The sequence below is a fragment of the Physcomitrium patens genome, chromosome 11, assembly GCF_059467195.1.
Source record: "Physcomitrium patens ecotype Gransden chromosome 11, ASM5946719v1, whole genome shotgun sequence".
Taxonomy (NCBI): domain Eukaryota; kingdom Viridiplantae; phylum Streptophyta; class Bryopsida; order Funariales; family Funariaceae; genus Physcomitrium; species Physcomitrium patens.
The window spans coordinates 14,833,494-14,853,087 of NC_143420.1; the positions used below are offsets into that span (position 1 = coordinate 14,833,494).

General features: G+C 37.2%; 3 protein-coding genes across 10 annotated transcripts; all 3 read left to right on the plus strand.

The window, feature by feature from the left end:
* The first annotated feature begins 3,474 nt into the window (after positions 1-3,474).
* LOC112288891 (serine/threonine-protein kinase 12) lies at positions 3,475-8,864 on the plus strand. 8 transcript variants are annotated; one of them, XR_016505599.1, is made up of 13 exons: positions 3,487-3,817; positions 4,531-4,804; positions 4,965-5,039; positions 5,207-5,281; positions 5,541-5,635; positions 5,808-5,928; positions 6,158-6,237; positions 6,366-6,428; positions 6,881-6,996; positions 7,316-7,401; positions 7,595-7,836; positions 7,951-8,069; positions 8,255-8,864. XR_016505599.1 is itself a non-coding variant. In XM_024533600.3 (12 exons), exons 2-12 carry the CDS (start codon positions 4,574-4,576, stop codon positions 8,478-8,480), a joined length of 1,287 nt encoding a protein of 428 aa, XP_024389368.1. In that variant the 5' UTR covers positions 3,475-3,817; positions 4,531-4,573; the 3' UTR covers positions 8,481-8,864. The 8 variants fall into 8 exon arrangements, 2 of the variants coding, with proteins under 2 accessions (XP_024389368.1, XP_090110511.1); XR_016505600.1 differs by having other exon boundaries at positions 7,595-7,706; XR_016505601.1 differs by having other exon boundaries at positions 7,603-7,836.
* A 1,830-nt stretch (positions 8,865-10,694) lies between these two features.
* LOC112288278 (RNA-binding protein Y14A) lies at positions 10,695-12,530 on the plus strand. Its single transcript, XM_024532312.3, has 4 exons — positions 10,695-11,168; positions 11,689-11,825; positions 12,010-12,155; positions 12,266-12,530. The coding sequence occupies exons 1-4, from the start codon at positions 10,859-10,861 to the stop codon at positions 12,315-12,317; spliced, it is 645 nt and encodes a 214-aa protein (XP_024388080.1). The 5' UTR covers positions 10,695-10,858; the 3' UTR covers positions 12,318-12,530.
* A 2,794-nt stretch (positions 12,531-15,324) lies between these two features.
* On the plus strand, positions 15,325-18,092 carry LOC112288584 (uncharacterized). The gene is made up of 5 exons (XM_024532896.3): positions 15,325-16,056; positions 16,352-16,508; positions 16,814-16,991; positions 17,351-17,665; positions 17,774-18,092. The coding sequence occupies exons 1-5, from the start codon at positions 15,563-15,565 to the stop codon at positions 17,872-17,874; spliced, it is 1,245 nt and encodes a 414-aa protein (XP_024388664.1). The 5' UTR covers positions 15,325-15,562; the 3' UTR covers positions 17,875-18,092.
* Positions 18,093-19,594: the final 1,502 nt, after the last annotated feature.

Genomic DNA, 19,594 nt, shown 5'->3' on the forward strand with positions numbered 1-19,594 from the left:
TCATGACAGTGTATCTATATCAACCATTTATGTGTAAAGATGGAAGACAACCTTTTGTATTATTAAAGAGGGTAAACAATTAAATATGAAAGTTATGATATGGATCAAAATTGATTATAAAGATTAAGATGTTGTATAATTTTGAAAGTAAATATAAAAATCTAAATTACATGTGTTTGTTGTCTAGATTGTGACAGCTCAAGTTACTTGTACTTGTAATGGTGGATTAATACAATTTGGATTTCATTCACTTATTCAATGAAATAGAATAATAAAAATTATTTATTTTATTAATTAAATATGTTAAATAAATAGATCTAGATAACCTAAAATACTTGTTGTATTGATTACATATATTTGATTGTGTAGATTGAAAAAAATCAAGTTACTTATTGTGTAGATTAAATGTGCTTGTTGAGTAGATTGGAATGTTTTGAGTTATTTTTTGTGTAGATCAAATATGCTTGTTGAGTAGATTGGGATGTTTTGAATTGATTTTTGTGTAGATCAAGTGTGCTTATTGAATAGATTAGAAAAATTTAAGTTGTTTGTTGTGTAGATCATATGAGCTTATTTAATGAATTGGAATTTTTTTGAATTATTTGTTGTAGAATTAGATGTGCTTGTTGAGTAGATTAAGACAATCCAAGGTGCTTGTTGTGTAGATTGAGTGTACTTATTTAATGGATTAACATGTTTTAAATTAATTATTATATAAAATAAGATAATTAAAATTACTTATTATATGGATTAAGAGTTGTTTTTTTGTATGGATTATGTACACTTGTTTAATAGATTGGAGCAATCTGAATTGCTTGTTGAGTGATTAAAATGTACTCGTTGAGAGATTCTGATGTATTTCTTGAATGAATCAAGTATGCTTGTAAAGTAAATTAGAGCAAATTAAATTACTTGTTGAATAGATAATAAGAATAGAAACTAATTCTTATTAAGATCTAGTATATTTTTTTGAGTAGATTTACATAATATAAGTTACTTTTTGTATAGATTAAATGTACTTATTAAATGAATCAAGCATACTCATTAAAAAAATCAAGTGTGATTATTGAGAGGATTGACTGTGCTTATTGAGAGGATTGAACATACTTATGGAGAAGATTGAATGTGCTTGTTGAGTGGATTGAAATAATTTAAGTTGCTTCTTGTGTAGAATTTAATTTATTTCTTGTGTACAATAGAATTTATTTTTTGTGTAAATTGAGATAATTTAAGGTATTTTTTGTGTGAATTGAAATAATCTAAGTTGATTGTACTTATTGTGTTAATTTAAATATATATTTTGGTATAAATTAAAATATATATTATTATATTATAAAAAAAAAATTGTTGATTTGATATATCACTTTTAACAATGAATCCAATTTGGTTGTGGTTATAGATTCATCATTCTAAATGTAATACACCTAAGCTATTTTAATATATAATTAATCTTAAGTTGTTAATAAATACTTTTCAATTATAATTTTTTATTCTATATAATTAATTAATATGTATTATAAATATAAAATTATGGATTAAGATGTCATATAATGCTTTTATAATATTACAAGCATTAGATTCTAATTAAAAGATAATAAAATCTAACATTACAACTATTAGATTTTAATTAGAAGATTATAAGATATAATTCCAAATGCATTAAATTTTAGTTTTTAGATAATTAAAAATATCATTGCTTAATTGTTCAAAAATAATACTACTCACAAATAGAAAATATAAACTTTTATAAAATTAGCCAATAATTTATAATAAAATAATGCATCTTTACAAAGTTAAGTTAAAAAATCAATCTTTGCTTCTTTCTTTCATAGATGCCATCTTCAAAAATGGCTTTGATTTTAATTATCAATGTTGTACTTCCAATGAAGTGACGTATATATTTATACCTATGTAAGTTGTATAAAGTTAGTAGAGAGTTATCCATACAATCTTAGAATTGATTTTATGTACAAGAAAAATAAATTTAAGATGCCAGTTCTTTATATTATTATTATATATATTATGCATAGGCCTTAGAATAGTTGGCCTAGTTTATTCCATGTTAGAAACCAATCACAATAGCAACAAATTATAAGCTTATTATAATCCACACACTTATAAGATGTTTTTCTAACTTACAACTATTTTCTTCTCTTTGGCACATTGACAAAAACATGATAGCAAACTCCAAAAAATACTTTAGTACCAAAAAAGATTAAAATGCATCACAACAAATTTAGCAAAGTATTGTTTATTTTTCCACCACATATGCATTTGAAATGCATTGAATCAAATTGAAGAGAAGGTACTAAATTATATTAGTACTTATAAATTATTTCAATAATACTTTAGTAAAAAAACTATTATAAATTTTTTGTTATTCCATAAACAAATAAGTATCCCTACTTTGAAAATATAAACTTATTGAGTATTAAAATAACTCTCTCTCTCTCTCTTTCTATATATATATATAAGAAATATTTATAAGATTTAATAAATAATTTTTTTAGCTTCAAGAAACTTTAATTCAATGAAATCAAAACTCAAGTTACAAGGGAGCATATAGGAGTTTATTATAATTATTGCCAACCGTTTAATAAGAATATAATTTAAAAGATCTCTACATTTGTAATTATAAAGTGCACAAATAATTTCTCAAGGTAGATAAAATTGATAGGTCATATTCTAAGATTTTTACTCAAGCAATAAGTTGTCTTATGTACACATGATCAAGTAGAAGATGTGAAAAAAATTCACTAAAAAAAGATTGATTTTCATCTATTTAAGCATTTCACAAAAATCCTATGGTTGTTACAATGCAAGATTGATTTTAGCAAAAAAGATGAATAAGCTAAAAACTTTGGTGTAAAAATTATTTTGCAAGACAATCAAGGTGTTTACATAATGGAATTGCAAATACTTGAACCAATTTTTGGTGCCGTAAATAATACATACCTAGTATTGGCGCTCAACCAGTAAGGTGATTTTCAAAAGTTATTGCTTGAGTGAATTGATATATTACTTAGGTTAAGAAATCTTTCATTACAAAAAAAACCTATTCCAATCAAGAAGAGCCTTGCAGAACAATAGCTAAGTTAAATTGTTGCTTAATCTAAAGTATCAAAAAATTATAACTTTAGGTAACAAAAGTCTTATAATTAATCTCCAATAATGTTGGATCTAAATTCTTTAGCAAATGTCACATTCATTAATTATATGTCCATAATTTTTAAACATGTCTTTAACATCCATTAATAAAATGAAATAACATCACTATTAAAGCAAAAGATAATCTTGTCAAAATGTAATATAATAATATTGAAAACGTGAACATAATACAAAACAAAATCGTCAAACAAAATATCTAACAAAAATCAACCTTAAAGTACGGAGAAACTCCGCGACAACGGCAATAGACGCCGGATACTCAGAACCCAAAGCCGCGGAACTTGGGACGATAAGCCCCTTGGGGGCCCTCCGTGCGCCGAACGCTGGGGGGAGACGTAGGAATGTGGGTTTTCAAGCCTGGGTCGCGAGAATGGCTTGTCGCCAAGCCGATTCCAGCGTGTGGATCTGGCCTTTGCTGATTGAATTCCATGCTACGATCACACTGTACCATCGTTCTCAGCACCGCGCGTCGTCCTTGCGTGAAGCCTTCACCAAAACGGGGGAAATTTAGGGTCTAGACTGACCACGCGCGCCTCGAACAGGGGTTTTAGCATCTTCCCCTGTTTGGTTCGTCTCGTAACGCCTCGGTCATGATGCAGAGGACTGGTGCTTGCTTGTCGAGATTGCTCTACTTCTGGCCTTACTGTTGGTGAGTATTCAGTGTCGGTGGTTTTGTGACGGATTTGCGCGCTTGAGTAGAGGTGCAGAGCGCGAGTTATTCGGGTGTATTTGTTTCGTTGGATATGTTGCTTTGATTGTGCATGGAGGTTTTCGTCCGGTCGGCTGGTAAAGTGTACTGGCTTGGTTTTGATGGGCAGGTTTAAGGTCGTGAAGAGCAAGTCCCTCACGGTGCATGTGCTCGCTGGTTTTTTCTTTGTTTTTGTTCAGGAATTGTCTTATTGAGTTTGAGCTGTGAAGTTTGTGAATTGGGAATTTGGAGTTGCTATGCATTTTGGAGGAAACTTTCTGAAATTTTAGTATGCCATTGGATGGATGGTTTAAACTTTTTAGATACAAGAAGTGTATTAGAGGAGGATTCAAGCAAACGTGAAAATATCTTTTACATTTCAAAGAGGTCATACAGAGTTGTAGTATTAAGCAGAGTGTTCCATGGTTTTGATTACTGGTAGTACATGTTTTTTTGCAAGCTTTTAAATGCAAGAGGTTGGTCTAGAAAATGATCTGATTCTGTATATTCATGAGGCTGACGAAATGATCGCTGTTGTTGATTAGGGTTGATAATAATTTGTGTTAGTATGCAACACGTGGAGTGAATTTCGACCTTATATGTATCATGTCGGTGTAGTTGGGGTTGTGGTCAATCCACCCTGAATGATTTGGTAATTTGTTTGCGTTTTGAAGTTTATGAATCTGAGTGGAGGCCAAAGGAATCTGCAATATCAGAATGGGCTCATTCAAACAAGAAGAAGAGACAGGAACCTTGCTGTATTATGCAAGTAAAGGCAACGTACCAATATTAAAGCATATGCTGGACAATGGCACGTCAGTGGATGCGGTAGATTATGACGGGCGAACTGCACTTCACCTTGCTGCTAGTGAAGGGCATACGGCTGCTGTGAAGTTGCTGCTTGAATATGGCTCGAGCGTGAATCCCTGCGACCGCTTTAATGAAACTGTGAGCATTTACTAGTTCGACCCAGTTAGTTTGTACTTTATTTGTAATTAATTTTAGGCACAGTAAATGTCTACATACTCTTCTGTTCCATGTCATGAACTACCTTGTCATGGTTCTAATTTTAGGGGTGTCTGTGTTTGGGGGGGTTCATCCTACACAGCCATTAGCGAATGCGCGCAGATATGGGTACGAAGAGATCTGCGATTTACTAGTAGCGAGCGGTGGTTTTGTTAAGGTACGCAATTCTTTGGCTGTAGTATTGGTTTGGTTTCCATCTCTACTAGTTTTCTTTCATTGGGTAAATAAATTACGCGCCTACCTGTTCTTAAGACGAGAAACACGAGCGAGACACAGAAGTCTGAATTGAATATTTTCTAATTGCATTTGTGCTTGAATGTTCAGCCAATAAGTACGCTTTCTGAGTATGAAATCGATCCTGCGGAGTTGAGTTTGGAGAAAGCTCGATCTGTTGGCAAGGTACAGGCTCAAGCTAGTAATGAATGAATGCGTAACAGGCCTTTGAAACATGCACGTATATAATTGTATTAAACGAATCTGTAATTTTTCGCTGTTTTCATGCTTATTTTCTCTGTGAATTTTATTTCCAAGACTGGACTGCAAGTTCATGTCTCTTACAGATGTGAGAAACTGTGGACGGACCTATCTCGATATGCATGTAAACTGCAAGCTATGTGAACGGGTCAGATCACCTATTTTTTTCATATCTCTCTTTTAGGGTGCCTTTGGGGAGATCAAAATTGTGAAATGGCGTGGAACTGTAGTGGCAGCAAAGACCATATTGAGTCATTTGACATCAGATCAGAAAATAGTGTGAGTAACTCACCATCTCTTGTATGTGATCATTCTTAAGAGATATGGGTTGTCCATGCAAAATTTATGCACATTAATAGTCTTAAATGGATGAATTTGGTAGCGATGCCTCTCTTCAAGAAGTATTATGCTCTCTTCTGGGGCGTACTTACTAATATATCGCATTAAACAGGAAAGAGTTTGTTGATGAGCTGGCTCTCCTTTCAAGACTGCGGCATCCAAACATCATGCAGTTTCTTGGTGCTGTAACCAAAACTCAACCCTTTATTATAGTAACCGAGTATCTTCCAAAGGTACCTACATTAATCTGTATCGTTTTGAATGATGTATTGGTCATCCCTGTTCTTGTGACTTGTTGTTCTGCAGTAAGAAATGATCGCAGGCCATTGTATCAGCTAATGGTGAATTTATCTGGTTTATTTCACTGCTACGTACTTACTCTTCATAATGTACATTATTCTTTGGGTAGTATTGCATGATCAAAATTCACTCACAATGTTGCCATTTGTGTGCCATGATTAGGGAGATTTACATGATTACCTTGATCGGAAAGGAAAGCTCGATGCATTGACTGCTGTGAAATTTGCCCTCGACATCGCCAAGTCCGTAACAGTACTTTTGAATCTTTCATCGTTTTACAATGATGTCCTATTTTCACTGGAAGTTAATTGTTTGTTGGAATTTATCTGTCGGGGTCATGGGAAGCTTATCCATTTCTTGTTGTCTTCAGGGGTATGAATTATCTTCATGAACACAAACCCGATCCTATCGTACATCGTGATCTAAAGCCCAGGTGGGTATTGTGGGTTATTGATTACATCGAACTTTGCCTTGAAAGGAGTGAAAGTAGCGATGACCCTTAGCTAGTAAAGAGAGTTGTCTTGTTTATGAGTTGTGAAGCTTAGGCAGGTTCAAATTACTGTGTTGCACAGGATTACTTTGTCCCTCCTGTTTATGGTAAAAAAATATTTACCTCAAAAGAGCGTTTAGGGGGTGTAGTTTCTTGAACAGCCCAAACCTATCTTTCAGAACAGAAATGATACTGAACTCTACTTGTTCAACCGGATCTCAGCGACTTAGTAAGTTACATCAATAGTCCGTTAGGTTGAACTTGCAGAGCGAATTCGTGAATGAACATTTACAGAAAATTTCATTCTTAGCATTTTGAATTTGCACATTGGTGATATTGTCCTGTTGTGTTGCAATCTCCGCTTTTGAAGTATGCTGAGACTTGTTAGGTTGCAGGAATTTGTTGTTACATGAAGCTGGATATCTCAAAGTGGCAGATTTCGGACTTGGTAAGCTTCTAGATGCTTCTGAGGCTACGAAGCAATACTTAATGACTGGAGAAACTGGATCCTGTAAGTTACTGCCTCCCTTACAACTCTGCAACTATACATTTTGGGTTGAATTTATGACTCTTCTTCTTTACTATGTTGCTGCTGCTGAACTCGCGGATTAAGTACCCCAATCTTCCACGGTTGGTTAAGAGGATGCAAGTCATTGAGTTGCTGTAATCAGTATTCATCATAATTAATTGTACTTTGTTTGCTTCATCTCTAAATCTATTCCGCTATAATGCTTCCATGATGAGCACGTTATTTTTCCTGTGTGTTCTGTATGTCAAGTTTCGTCACTGTCGTAAGCGTAAAGATTCTGACCGAGTATAGTCTTGAGCAGATCGGTACATGGCTCCGGAGGTGTTTCTACACAAAGCTTATGATAAGAGTGTGGATGTGTTCTCTTTTGCTATCATTGTTCATGAGGTAAACCACAATCTGAAGCAGCCGCTAGCTATGTTTGTTTAGGTGATACGATTTCAAGTTGTGGTGTTATATGTATAAGGATTTACTTCAAAACCCGTGTTATACTGCCCATTAATTAGCATAATTCAAGAGTACTAGACCGAGTGAAAGTTCTTGTAAAGTTGGGAAGTTGGTTAAACTTTCAAGTATGAAGATTTGCAGTTGTCAGGAGGATAGCACATGAGAAGGTTCTTCAGCCAAATAATTGTCCTCAGTTGGTCTTTAGGGCGGGGTGAAACGAATATATCCAAGGCGAAGATGATTTTGTGAGTTTCATAACTGGACTACCGAAGCAGGGTTTTGAATTTCAACGCGTCAATCTCATCTTGGCTATCGTCGGCTTCACCTCGCCTTGACATCCTCTATTATTCTTATATATGGAGGAGTTTGTAGAATGTAATGAATCAATGTCTTTTTCTTCTTTCTTTTTCATATCAAAATACTAACATATTTTTACTTGAGATTAGTATACAGTAAAGCTTCAGTTTTCTCATATAAATCTATCTTCAGTTATTCGAAGGAGGCCCACATTCGAAGTTTCAGGGGGCCAAAGACATTGCTCATTTTAGAGCGAAGGAAGGGAAGAGGCCATCTTTCGTTGTAAATACGTATCCTTCTCGTATGAAAGAGTAAGTAATCTCGTGAATAAGTATGTCATTTGGTGTATGAGTTTCGTTCTTAATTTAATCGTGGACCTGGCCAATCAATTTTCAAATCGAGTCACTAGAATCAGAATCGCATCTAGTCTTTGTTTTTGTGAGGCCTTTATAGCATAGTGCATGATCATTTTGCTAACAGGAGTGATTTGACACAGCTTGCTGAAGCAGTGTTGGCATCAGGACCCCACGAAGCGGCCCAGCTTTGCAACTATCATCGTGCATCTGGAGGGTATTCTGCACCAAATCCAGCACAAAAAAGGAGATGGATCGTTTAGGTTGTTCACCTGCATAAGGCCCACATCTTCGGATCCCAACTCACCTAACGGCCCAGTGATTGCACTGCCTTCAAAGAGTGCCGATGATAAATCCCTTTCTAGATAGGACCGTAGCCTGGCACCAATGCATTCGTGGCTCTATTGTTGTAAGCTTTAGTTTGACCTGATTGCTCCAAAAGGATTTTACTGTTGAATGCGGCAGCTCAAGGAGTTGTAACGCAAACCTAGCAATCTGTATGTGTCCTCTCAAGGTAGTTTCATACTCTTGCTGGTCTGTAGGATATGAGTTGTATGTGTTCTCTTGAGGTAGTTGGATACTCTGCTTGGTCAGAGGCAACCAAATCCTTGATGAACACAACCTTACTTTGCTCGCCAACAGATCGAAGATGCTCTAGTATTCCAGATTTGTCAAAACTTTCTTATACTGTTATTCTCCCTTGAATTTGATGAATGGCAAAGATTGTTTTCCTGTTGTAACAGGATCCCAATAGATTCTAAGTGTTCCCCTTTATAAAGTTGTACTGCAATGGACATATATTAATGCGATGCTGTAACTTATTACCAATAGGTGTTGTAGATGTTGTATCCTTGTCTTTTGAAAATGTTGCACCTTGAACGAAGATCATGATGACGTTTTGATGAGTTCGAACCGTGAAGTTTGTATGACATTTGCTTTGTACAATGCTGAAGGTTTTTAAACATGGTAAGAAGGAATATTTTGTGGAATTTCTGGTTCTTATATTACTCTAAATACTCAAACATGGTTGTTTTGTTTCATGATAAACCAACAGGAGTTTTAAAAATATTAAAGGAATGGGAAAAAAAAATGGAGTGAAACTTTCTGTTCTTGACGATACTTGGCATATGAGTTCATGAGCACTCAATTTCATCAAAATAAAGTTTAACTGAAATTCATATTTTACTGATACAGATAACTTTTCTAGATTTCTTGTTATTGCTTCTGTTAATGTTTACATGAGAAACAATACATAAAATTAATTTTTAAATACTAACAAAATAGAATTCTGATTGATCACAAATTTTAACAATATACCATTTGTTTACTATTTCCAAACAAGGAAAATGAAATGAACTAATAAAATCAGACTATTTAGTTTTTTTTTCAAATACAAAGGTGTTACTTGAGCTTTTGGGATTACAAGCAAAGCACGAGATAATACCCTATGAGATTAGACGTAGTACACACACTGATTGGAAAAAAATGAGTCATTGTTTATTAACTCAGCTCAAATCACATGGCCTCTAGTCCAACACTCTCCTAGCTTGCAATACTATTGTCCAAGACCAACTAAGTATTGTACTAATTCTTGACTACTTCCATTGTGCTTTCCTTGACCCTTAAATATTCTTCTACCTTTCTGCGCCCTTGATAATTTTTGCAGCCCCATAATAGCTCCTTATCTCCTTGCTTACTATTCTACTAATGCCATGTCGTTGGGTTACTTTGACATGTATCATTGTGGGCCGATACAGACCTCACATGTGGATGCAGTCATCTTGCGTAAATAACATAAAGAATAAAAGTTTTACATGACATATTGTTTACAAACATTATTTATTCATGATCACTACATTAATAAGAAAGATTTTCGCTCAACAAACCAAATAATTGATTTCATATATTAATTCTTGAATGAAGTGACAATATTAATATTTAACTTCCAAGAAAGGTTGAAAAAATATTCCTTAATTTAGAAATAAAGCATTTTTACACATCTAATTCACAAATACAAAATTTCTTTTCGAAATTTTGTACTCATCACAAAAAAGAAATTTAAATATGTTTCAATAAAATAAATAAAGACGTTAATTTTATGTGTATATTAATCATACTCTTCTACAATAAAAATACACATACTAATATAATTCAAATTTTCATAATTTGACTTTATTAATGTAATTTTTATGGAACAAAAGATAGTAAATAATTTTCTTAAAACCAAATCATTACATTTATCATTTAACATATTCAAAATTAATATTTTGAAATTAAAGCGAGCAATCTGGACATAACAATGCAACTGTGACACGAGAATCCCTATACACTTTCACTATATAATACATATATTTATACTACATATTATAATTATATATACGGTATTTTAAAATAAACATAATAAGAGCTCCATAAATACGTATAACAAACACAACGATGAGTGGGAACGAAACATATCTTCTAGAACGTGTAGGAACGACGAATGAAATCCAGGAAATGAATGTATTATGATCAAATATCATTCGTTAAAATCCGTTCTAGGTTTGGCGCCAAGTGACGAAGCCAGTCTTTCCCAGCGTTCCTCGTTCCCATTAGGGTTTCGCTATCGCTCCGAACTCCTGAGCATCGTCGTAATTCCATGCCGTATCAGTGTTGTTTGTCTGTTGTCGTCTGCTTGCATTATTCAATAGTGTAGCCGTTTCCAAGCTGGTTCTCCCGATATCTCCACCAAGCCATTTGGTGAAAGTATGACAACGGCAGAGGTTGTGGATGCTGTGGACTTCGAGCCTGAGGAAGACGATCTCCTGGACGAAGATGTGGCTATGGAGGATCTCGAGACGCCTGCCGCTCCTGCACCAAAGCTGAGGTCTACTATCAGCACGGGTGGGGCTGGGGGCGGGAGTCGCGTGGGTGGAGGTGGAAGTGCCGCTGCTGTTGATGGTCGTAAGACCAAGGGGCGAGGCTTTCGGGACGAAGCGGACGCCGATCGCTCTCACCGGTACACTGAAAAGGAATTCGAATCACTTGACGGGAGTGGCGGACCCGGTCCTCAGCGTTGTATCCTCCTATTGGTTTTGTATGATCTTCTCGGGTTTCTTTTATTTTTTGGTTTCCCTGGATCCTAGTCCCTATGCTGGAGCATTGTCTTGGAAGAGTGCTACACGGACACTGCCATGTCTTCATCAGCAGAGAAATTCCCATTCTACATTGCGTTTTGAATTTGTGTCAGTGCACTTTTAAGAAATTGGATTATTAGGATTTTTTTTGGTCCGTTCCAGTAGTGTTTGGTGTTTCATCAACATTTTCATCTTAGGTTTGTTCTAGTTGGTTACTGCAAATGTTAAGAGTTTTGCTGGGTTATGCGATGACTGAGCATTGCCTCCCTAAAGTTTATCTACCTAAGTCTGTAGAGTCCTGTGTCGTGTCTCAAGTCCTCGTTTCCTGTATATTGGGCCTTGGCAAACGATTTCGCTTGGTTATCCTGACGTGGGGTTTGTCTGCTCTGTTTTTTTACTCGGTGATTTATGATGTTGTCTGTGCACGAATCTAGTTGACTCTCTTGACTGTCCCTTACCAGCTGTGGAGGGTTGGATTATTCTGGTGACTGGTGTTCATGAAGAGGCTCAGGAGGACGATCTCCACGAGTCCTTCTCTGAGTTCGGAGAGATCAAGAACTTGCATCTCAATCTTGACAGGAGGACTGGATTTGTCAAGGTGTAACTTGGAGTCCATTGTCAACAGTTTCTCATCTGGATATTGTAATTATTTCACATAGTTGAATTTATCTATATTATAGAACGAGTAGTATGACTCCAGATGAGGTGCGTAATTATCGATACGCCTGCATTTGTGTCTCCATTATTATTTCGTAATTGTTTGAGCGGTATTGTGCATGCAGGGCTATGCATTGATTGAATATGAAACGAAAAAGGAGGCTCAGGGAGCAATTGACAACATGAATGGAAAACAGTTGCTAACTCAAACCATATCTGTGAACTGGGCCTTCAGTAGTGGCCCACTTCATCGTCGTAATGTTCGAAGAAGGTGTGATTCTTATCTTTGTTTCTCTTGGAGTGATCGATATCTAATGTTTTAGTTTTTACATCCGTTCCGTTTGTAAAAAGCTTATTCTCTGTCTTTTGGTGCTGTGGTAGATCTCCTCGAGGTGGTCACAGGTCCCGCAGCCCTACACGAAGACGGTTTTGAGTTCCAGGTAGATGTTCATGGCATGAAAGGTTAACTCTACTTCGGAACTGTTGATTCCAACATGGGGTTATGCGAAGGAAGTCAGTTATCAATTACCATTCAAGTAACGTGATAGGAACATTCATTTCTAGGTGAAGGACACCTGTTTGTAAATCGATTCTCAGCCTTACAACGCTGCTTTTGAATATGTCTTTTTATACTGTGAAAGAATCATTGATGGTGTATTTTGTGTAACCTTGTACAGTTCTGACTTTTGTCTTTTATTACATCAGGTTGCTCATTTAAAATGTGTTCTTCTTTTGCAAGGCATTTTGTAATTTGGGTACTTTTCCTAATGTCTTCTTTTTTGTTTGGAGTCTCAATGCTTTCCAAGCGATTGGTGTTTATTGGTTTACACCCTCGACTCAGCTGGGACCACCGTAATTAACTCTTGATCTTGGTTCGTCACCTCAAGCTTGGTGTTCCTGCGTGTTCTTCCATTGACAATGTACCCAATTTTTCGAAATTTGAAATCAGCTCATGCTTGATTTAATTACTGCTGTGCAGCTAATAATTATCTTTTAGATTATGATCCTGATCACCAAAAGTAGACATTATTCAAATTAAAATTTCTCAATTTGATAATTCTTCAGCAGTTTTCTCAATCAAGAACTATCAACCTTAAGCGTGGATGTCTAAATTCAGAATGTAATATTTTTTGTTGGTTTTAATCATTGGTAGCTTGTTCTGCATGTTGTGCACTGTCACTACTTTTGATGTGCTTAAAAGCAATTCATTAGAATTTATGACTCAATTTACAGTTGATATCATGTTTTTATCAAATAAAATTAAGTGATTTGCATACCAGTAATGTAGAAATATGTGTCATTCATACGTATACAAATTTATATGAGATGCTTCACTTCAGAAGATGTGATAGATTAACATCTCGAATAATATCTGGGCAAACCAAACAGGATATATATTTCTAAGTTTGGGTCAATAATATGAATAATGTAGAGTCATCATTCACGCAAAATGTGTATATATTTGTTTTATTTTATCTCTATTATGGATGATTATTTGTAAATTAAAGCATAATAACAATTCATTATAAGGAGTTAAATAAAAGCAGGTATATAAAGTTGTCGAACTGATCAAAACTCTTTTAATATTTTCTTAAAGAACTTGGTTGCAATTATGAATAGAATTTAAAGTTGTTAATTATATTGATCACGTAAAGGTCATTACAACTGTACATCGCAAAATCTAGAAATATAATTTCCAGTCTTATCAAGGGGCAAATAGTGGATGTTAGGTGCATTGTGCCAGTATTTGTCTGTTCACTATGTGTACAGACACATATAATTGTCTTAGTTTCAAAAATCATGTGGTATAACACAAAGTTGATTGAAGTATTTAAAAAGGTTTTTGAATTTTGATATGGTTAATTTAAAACAATAAGAAAATTTCTTGTCAAGTTATAGTTTTGAATAGAGTAAATAGAACACCTTTGAAACTAGTTTAATGAATACTAATAATTAATTTATATATATATATATATATATATATATATAGTTTAAATTTTGCATATTTTAGAAGTCAATTCTAAATCTTCTAATCCTCTTCCTCCATTCCCCTTTTTTGAATCCTAATGTAAAAATTCTAAAGAACATCCTTCAAACCACGCAACTAGTAGCAACATTTCATCCAACACCTATTATACTGGATGGTATACATCCAAAAAACCCTAAATCATCCATCTTGTTCGAAAGGTCTAACTAATACTAGTTAATGTCCACACTGTTCCTTGTAATCTTCATTTCACATTCAAGTTGGCCCCACACCTCGCCAATTCCTCTTTCTTGCGATCTCTCCTGTCTCGTTTCATTAGGGTTTGTTTTCCACGGAGATGCAACGAGCGATCAATCGAGGGAATTAACAGCGGTAGCGGCAGCAACTGGCTCGATCGGAGCGGTATGTAGGTCAAAGGCGATCATCTCCGCAGGGACGCCTGATAGCTTTCTGCCAGATCACGAAAACTCTGAATTCCATCATAAAGTGTGAAAGAGTACGCGACCAGCCACGCGGGCCGATGGAGTCACTACAGTCGGCTTCGGGGGGGAAATTAAGAGCGCGGTTCCGAAGAAATCGACGCAGACGAAGGCGCTTGCTCTCCTGACCGCGGTGTTAGGAATTTTGCATGATCGCAGTTTAGTGGAGCCATCGAGGAATTGCTTGCTTGCTTGATTGATTGATTGCTTGATGCATCTGTTTGTGTCTTCCATTCCCCTGAACGCCGTCGTTATCCTCGTCCACGTTCCATTTGCATCTTAATGCAGGTTAGGAACTCGGACGTTGTGAAGGTATTCTGCGTCGCTCCTACGAGGACGAGGTCGCGTCGTAGGGTGGCCTTCGCCTCGCATATTAAATTTTTCGTTAATTTCTAGATGGCTTTGTTATACGTAATACTGAAGTATCATTCCATTAATAAGATAGAATAATATTTATTCAGATTTACGTACTAAGGAAAACACAACCATTGTTCCACTTCTACGTATTTAAAAAAAATCATATCCAATATTAGCTTAACTGCGTATTATTAATCGTAAAAGACACGTTCACGTTTTTTTTACAAATACGATGTTGAGTCATACATAATCGTTCTGTACATTTAACATTGTTTCTTAAATTTTATTTTGTAATTGAACGATATCTCTCTATACACGTATTACAGCATTACATCCAAATGCTTTACATTACTGTTATTAGTGTATTTTATAAACAATTTGGTAGCGCCAGTATTCCATCGTTATTTATTAATTAATTTATGTTAGTTTCATGAAAATGATCTCTGCCAATGTGTGCTCGAAGCTTCCAAGCAGAATGGGATGGAAGGGTAGAACGAGAGGACGGTGGATGAATGGATGAACGTACATAGATGAAAATGTCGAGGACCTGGCCCTCATCCGCGGTGTGTTTCAGGTGATCAAGGAAGGCACGATCGTCGTCGTCGTCGTTGTGTTGAAAGGTGGGGCTCGGGGCTTTGATGGTGGGAGAGGCGCAGTGAAGAGAGCGAGCGAGGACCCGTTTGCGGAGGGCCGACGAACGAAACCAAGCGCGGGGACGGCGAGAGGATCGAGCTCGACGAGAGGCAAGCGAGATTCCTCCTGCTTATTGCTCTCATCCGACGAAGACGGACTCCGGGGGAATGCTCTGGCTGCTTCCGCTGTCGCTCGGTTCGGCCTAGGCCCGCATCGTTGGCGATGGAGGAGGAGGACGACCAACAAAGCACCGGCGCCGTTGAGTCGTCTCATCGGCAGCAGCAGTCGCGTCGCAGCAATAGCGCCAACACCATCAGTAACCACACCCTCGCCATCTCCAACGTCGCCGCTGCCACCGACACATGCATCGTGCCGAGCCATGAGGAGGGCGATGAGCTTCACCATCACCAGGTTGTTCAGGTGGCGGTGAGCAACTTGCCGGACTATGACCACGACCACCAGCATCATCCCATGCACCATCACCACCACCACCCGCACCACCAACACCACCACCACCACCACGAGCATCACCACCTCGCGCCTCCCCTCCCGCCTCCGTTGCACCTCCACGACTCCGTCGCGGACCTTGGCGACGTCGAGGGTATCGTTGGTAGCGGTGGAGATAAAACTGACCGTCCCTTGCTGAAATCCGCGGGACGAGAGCCAGCGACTGAGTGGAGCGAGGCTGCAACTGCCGTGCTAATTTCCGCTTTCAGGTTTATGTTTAACTAGCATGTGAGGGTTGCGGTCAAGTTGTTGTTTAAGTGAGAGCCGTTTTTAGGGGTTTGTTGTTTGGTATCGTACTATGCACTCTTTTGGGAAAAATAAGGGTGCGGCCGTGCGTTGAGAGTTTGAAGCTGACCGTGTTTCATCGAAGTATTGGTGTTAGGTTTTTATTTGGTCTGCTTAGTTTTGAAAATGGACCGTATTGAAATGTTTCGTATTGCATTTACACGCCGGAGCGGATCGACCTTCTATTGTCTGTAACCTTTATGTCTTGATATCTTGTAGGGAGAAATTTCATGCGCTGGACCGCAACAACTTTCGTAGCAAAGACTGGGGTGAAGTGGCAAAGGAAGTTAATACTCACTGTGCAAATGAGAAGACTCACAAAACGCAGGAGCAATGCCGCATGAAAGTCGACAGTTTAAAGAAACGATATCGTCAGGTTAATTTATGATTGACTATGTTCTGCTTGCCCGGAGTATTATGAATCTAACTCTGCTTATTCACCAGCAGAGTGGTAGACACTGGTTACAGCTGGCTTGTCATCATATCGTCTCGAGTTTTTTCAAGGTTAACATAGCAATTAAGATTTCCGATGTAATCGAAGTTCGGATCAAAGTGACATAGCTGGCCTAAACCATTTGGGATATCATTTAAATGCCACTGATTCTGACGAAACGGCGTTTCACACTGGTTTTTACTGAACTGTAACCAAGCGTCCCCATCTTCTGAATTTACTTGTTGCAGGAGAAAGACAAATTGGCTGGCAATGTGCCTTGCAAATGGCCCTGGTTTGAGGCATTGGATGAGCTGATAGGAGGCAGTCCCAAGCAGTCACGCATTGGTTCTGCTCGGAAGCAAGCACGCTTTGGAACCTCTCCGTCTCCCCGGCCTCCTTGTGGCCTGCTCACTCCTTACTTTGGAGGTAATTTTTTTACTTGCCATCCCTCACATGATTGTGTTTCACAATTAAAGATGTGAGGGTACTAATTTTGTGTAGCTTAACGGGTTCACACTGCAATAACAACGTGGAGAAAAGCAGACTCAACTGCTTGCGTTGGGGTCAAGGTTGCTTTCTGCTTATCGTTTTTATTTTTATTTTCCTTCCCGTACAGGTGTTCTAGGCTATAAATACCTCCTTGAGTTTTAAGTTGTAAGTTGTTTTTCAAATGACTAGGTATTTTCGGGTTCATCTTAATTTCCTCGATGCTTTTTCTCAATGCTAGATTGATCTCTTTGGTACACACTATATTGAAAGATTGTGCATTTTTGCCATCTGTTCAGGAGTTTCTTCAAGCATATATCTTAAGAAAAAAATAGCAAAGGTGGTTAGTCTGCAAGATTCAATTAGACAAATGCAAATGGCGGGTACTTTGGAAGACAACATCGAGGTGTTGCTCCAGGATTTTTTGGAAGAAGATACCGTTCGAGATTTTGCTAAGAAACTAGCTTCTAGCAAGTATACGGTAGCCACATTGTTAGAGATGTCCGAGTCGGAGCTTGATGAGATTATGACTGAAGAGTTTCCAGAAGCTGCGAGGGGGGAGAGAAGAGGATTCAAGGCGGCGATTTGGTCCAAGAAGCGGAAGCTTTGTCAAGGTTTGTTAGTTGCGTTGAATCTTCAGTATTGAGTCCTTAAACTTGTCTTCTTGTTGATGACCAGTATTACTAGCAGAGTTGCCTTGACAATGATCTCTTGTGCGGCAGACGTGGGCGATGATCTCGACATGGTCAATGCAAGTGAGTCGATAATGGAGACTTCTGATAATTTTGCGAAAAAGGAGAAGTCTGGTTCGTTTGTACGGTGATGCATCTCGCGACAGTGCGTTCTCCCGTTCCAAAGATCTTGAAGTGGATGGCCCAATACCTTGGACGAGCTGTTAGCATTTCATTGTATATGTATCATGGGTGCTGTAGGTTAAACGATGTAGCATAAGGTTTTAAAGCTTCGTAGGTTTTAGTGCTGCTCTGTGGGATTCCACTTCTTTTGTCTTTTTGTAATGAAAAGTTTGCTACATTCAATTTTCCTGCTCTCTTTCTTGCTGTCTTTATGTTCTTTTGTAGCTATCCTAGTATTCTACTGGTTTACTTCTATCTACTGATTCCTTGATGGTTTACCTCTGAAACTTGTTTTGTTCCTCGAGGCATGGAATGTGAATGGTCGTATTACAAGTATGGAATCCCAGAATCATGTAAGAAAGTCAGCTTTGCATGTGTCATGTTTAGCCAATTGTTTTGGCCTTCAAATGATCGATTCAATCCACAATATGATGAATGTATAATGTTGATCATACAGTAGTTTCTATTCAGCTTGGAGTGTCAACTCCAACAGTACTGACTGTCTCATTGCAATTACATGCAAGAATTTGCTCTTCACGTCAAAACCAAGTGGAACTGGCTACACCAGGAAAGATAATGAGACGCGGATTGTATTGCATCATTCTCCCATTTCTGTCCTGTTTTATCTTCCCCATGTTTTTTCTCCCAAAGGATTTGAGTCTGATACGTCAATCAATGTTGAAATGGAATAACTTTCAAGTTCACACTGAATGTCACTAGCGATACAAATGCAGGTTATATGATAGTGAACTTGGTCAACTGAACAGCACTGAAGGTAACCAGTTGCCAACTAGAACGTTGTGTGTGTTATTTTCTATGCGCGTCAGCAACAGCGTGGAACCCAACTTTGCTGGCCGACCTCTTTCTGTTGGAAGTCCACCGAAATGTCAGAGGCCACAGAGCTCGCAAAGCGGAGGGTGGAAACCCCATTTTATTTATTTATTTATTTATTTATTTATTTTTACCTTGGTTGTGTTTCCAAATTCAAAGGCTTTGGGATGTGGGCTTTGATGAAATTCTGAGTATGACTGAATCCTGGTTCCGTAATTCCTTATGCAAGGCCCTGTTCACAGTTTCTAAATAACCAAGCCGACTTTGAAACCCACCGAACTTAAGAAAGCGAGGTGCTCAATACACCTTGATTCATCTCATTTATAATAACCGGCAGCTTACTTGAAGTTAGCCAAAATGCATTGAGTGAAGACCATGGTGGAAAATAATTTGGAATATTATCAAGTTTTGGCCAATACACAGTGCGAATATTGGGGAAATGGTTACTTTTTACTTGATTTGTTCATGTTGATGTTCGCAAAAAATAAATGAATAAATTCGAATTCCAATCAGATGTTAACTATAGTAAATTGACAGTTATAAACTTAGTGATTGGAGTGTATCATAATAAACATTAAACTAATATGATTCGAATTTGGGTGGATGTTTTTTTAGCAAAAAGATTTCAAGGAAATAATGTCAGAACTGTTACAGTTTTTAAAGTGGAAAGTTTTGAAACTTAAAAATAATTGGTCCCAGTTGCCATGCTGAATCGAGAAGTCGCTGAAAGCCCCTGTTCATACTTTCAATGATGCAGAGAAAAGCAGGTCTAAGGTAGATAATACTTTCAAAGAATACACCTTACAAATTGAACTTTAAAATGAATAACAATGTTTATAAAACATAAAATAAAAATTG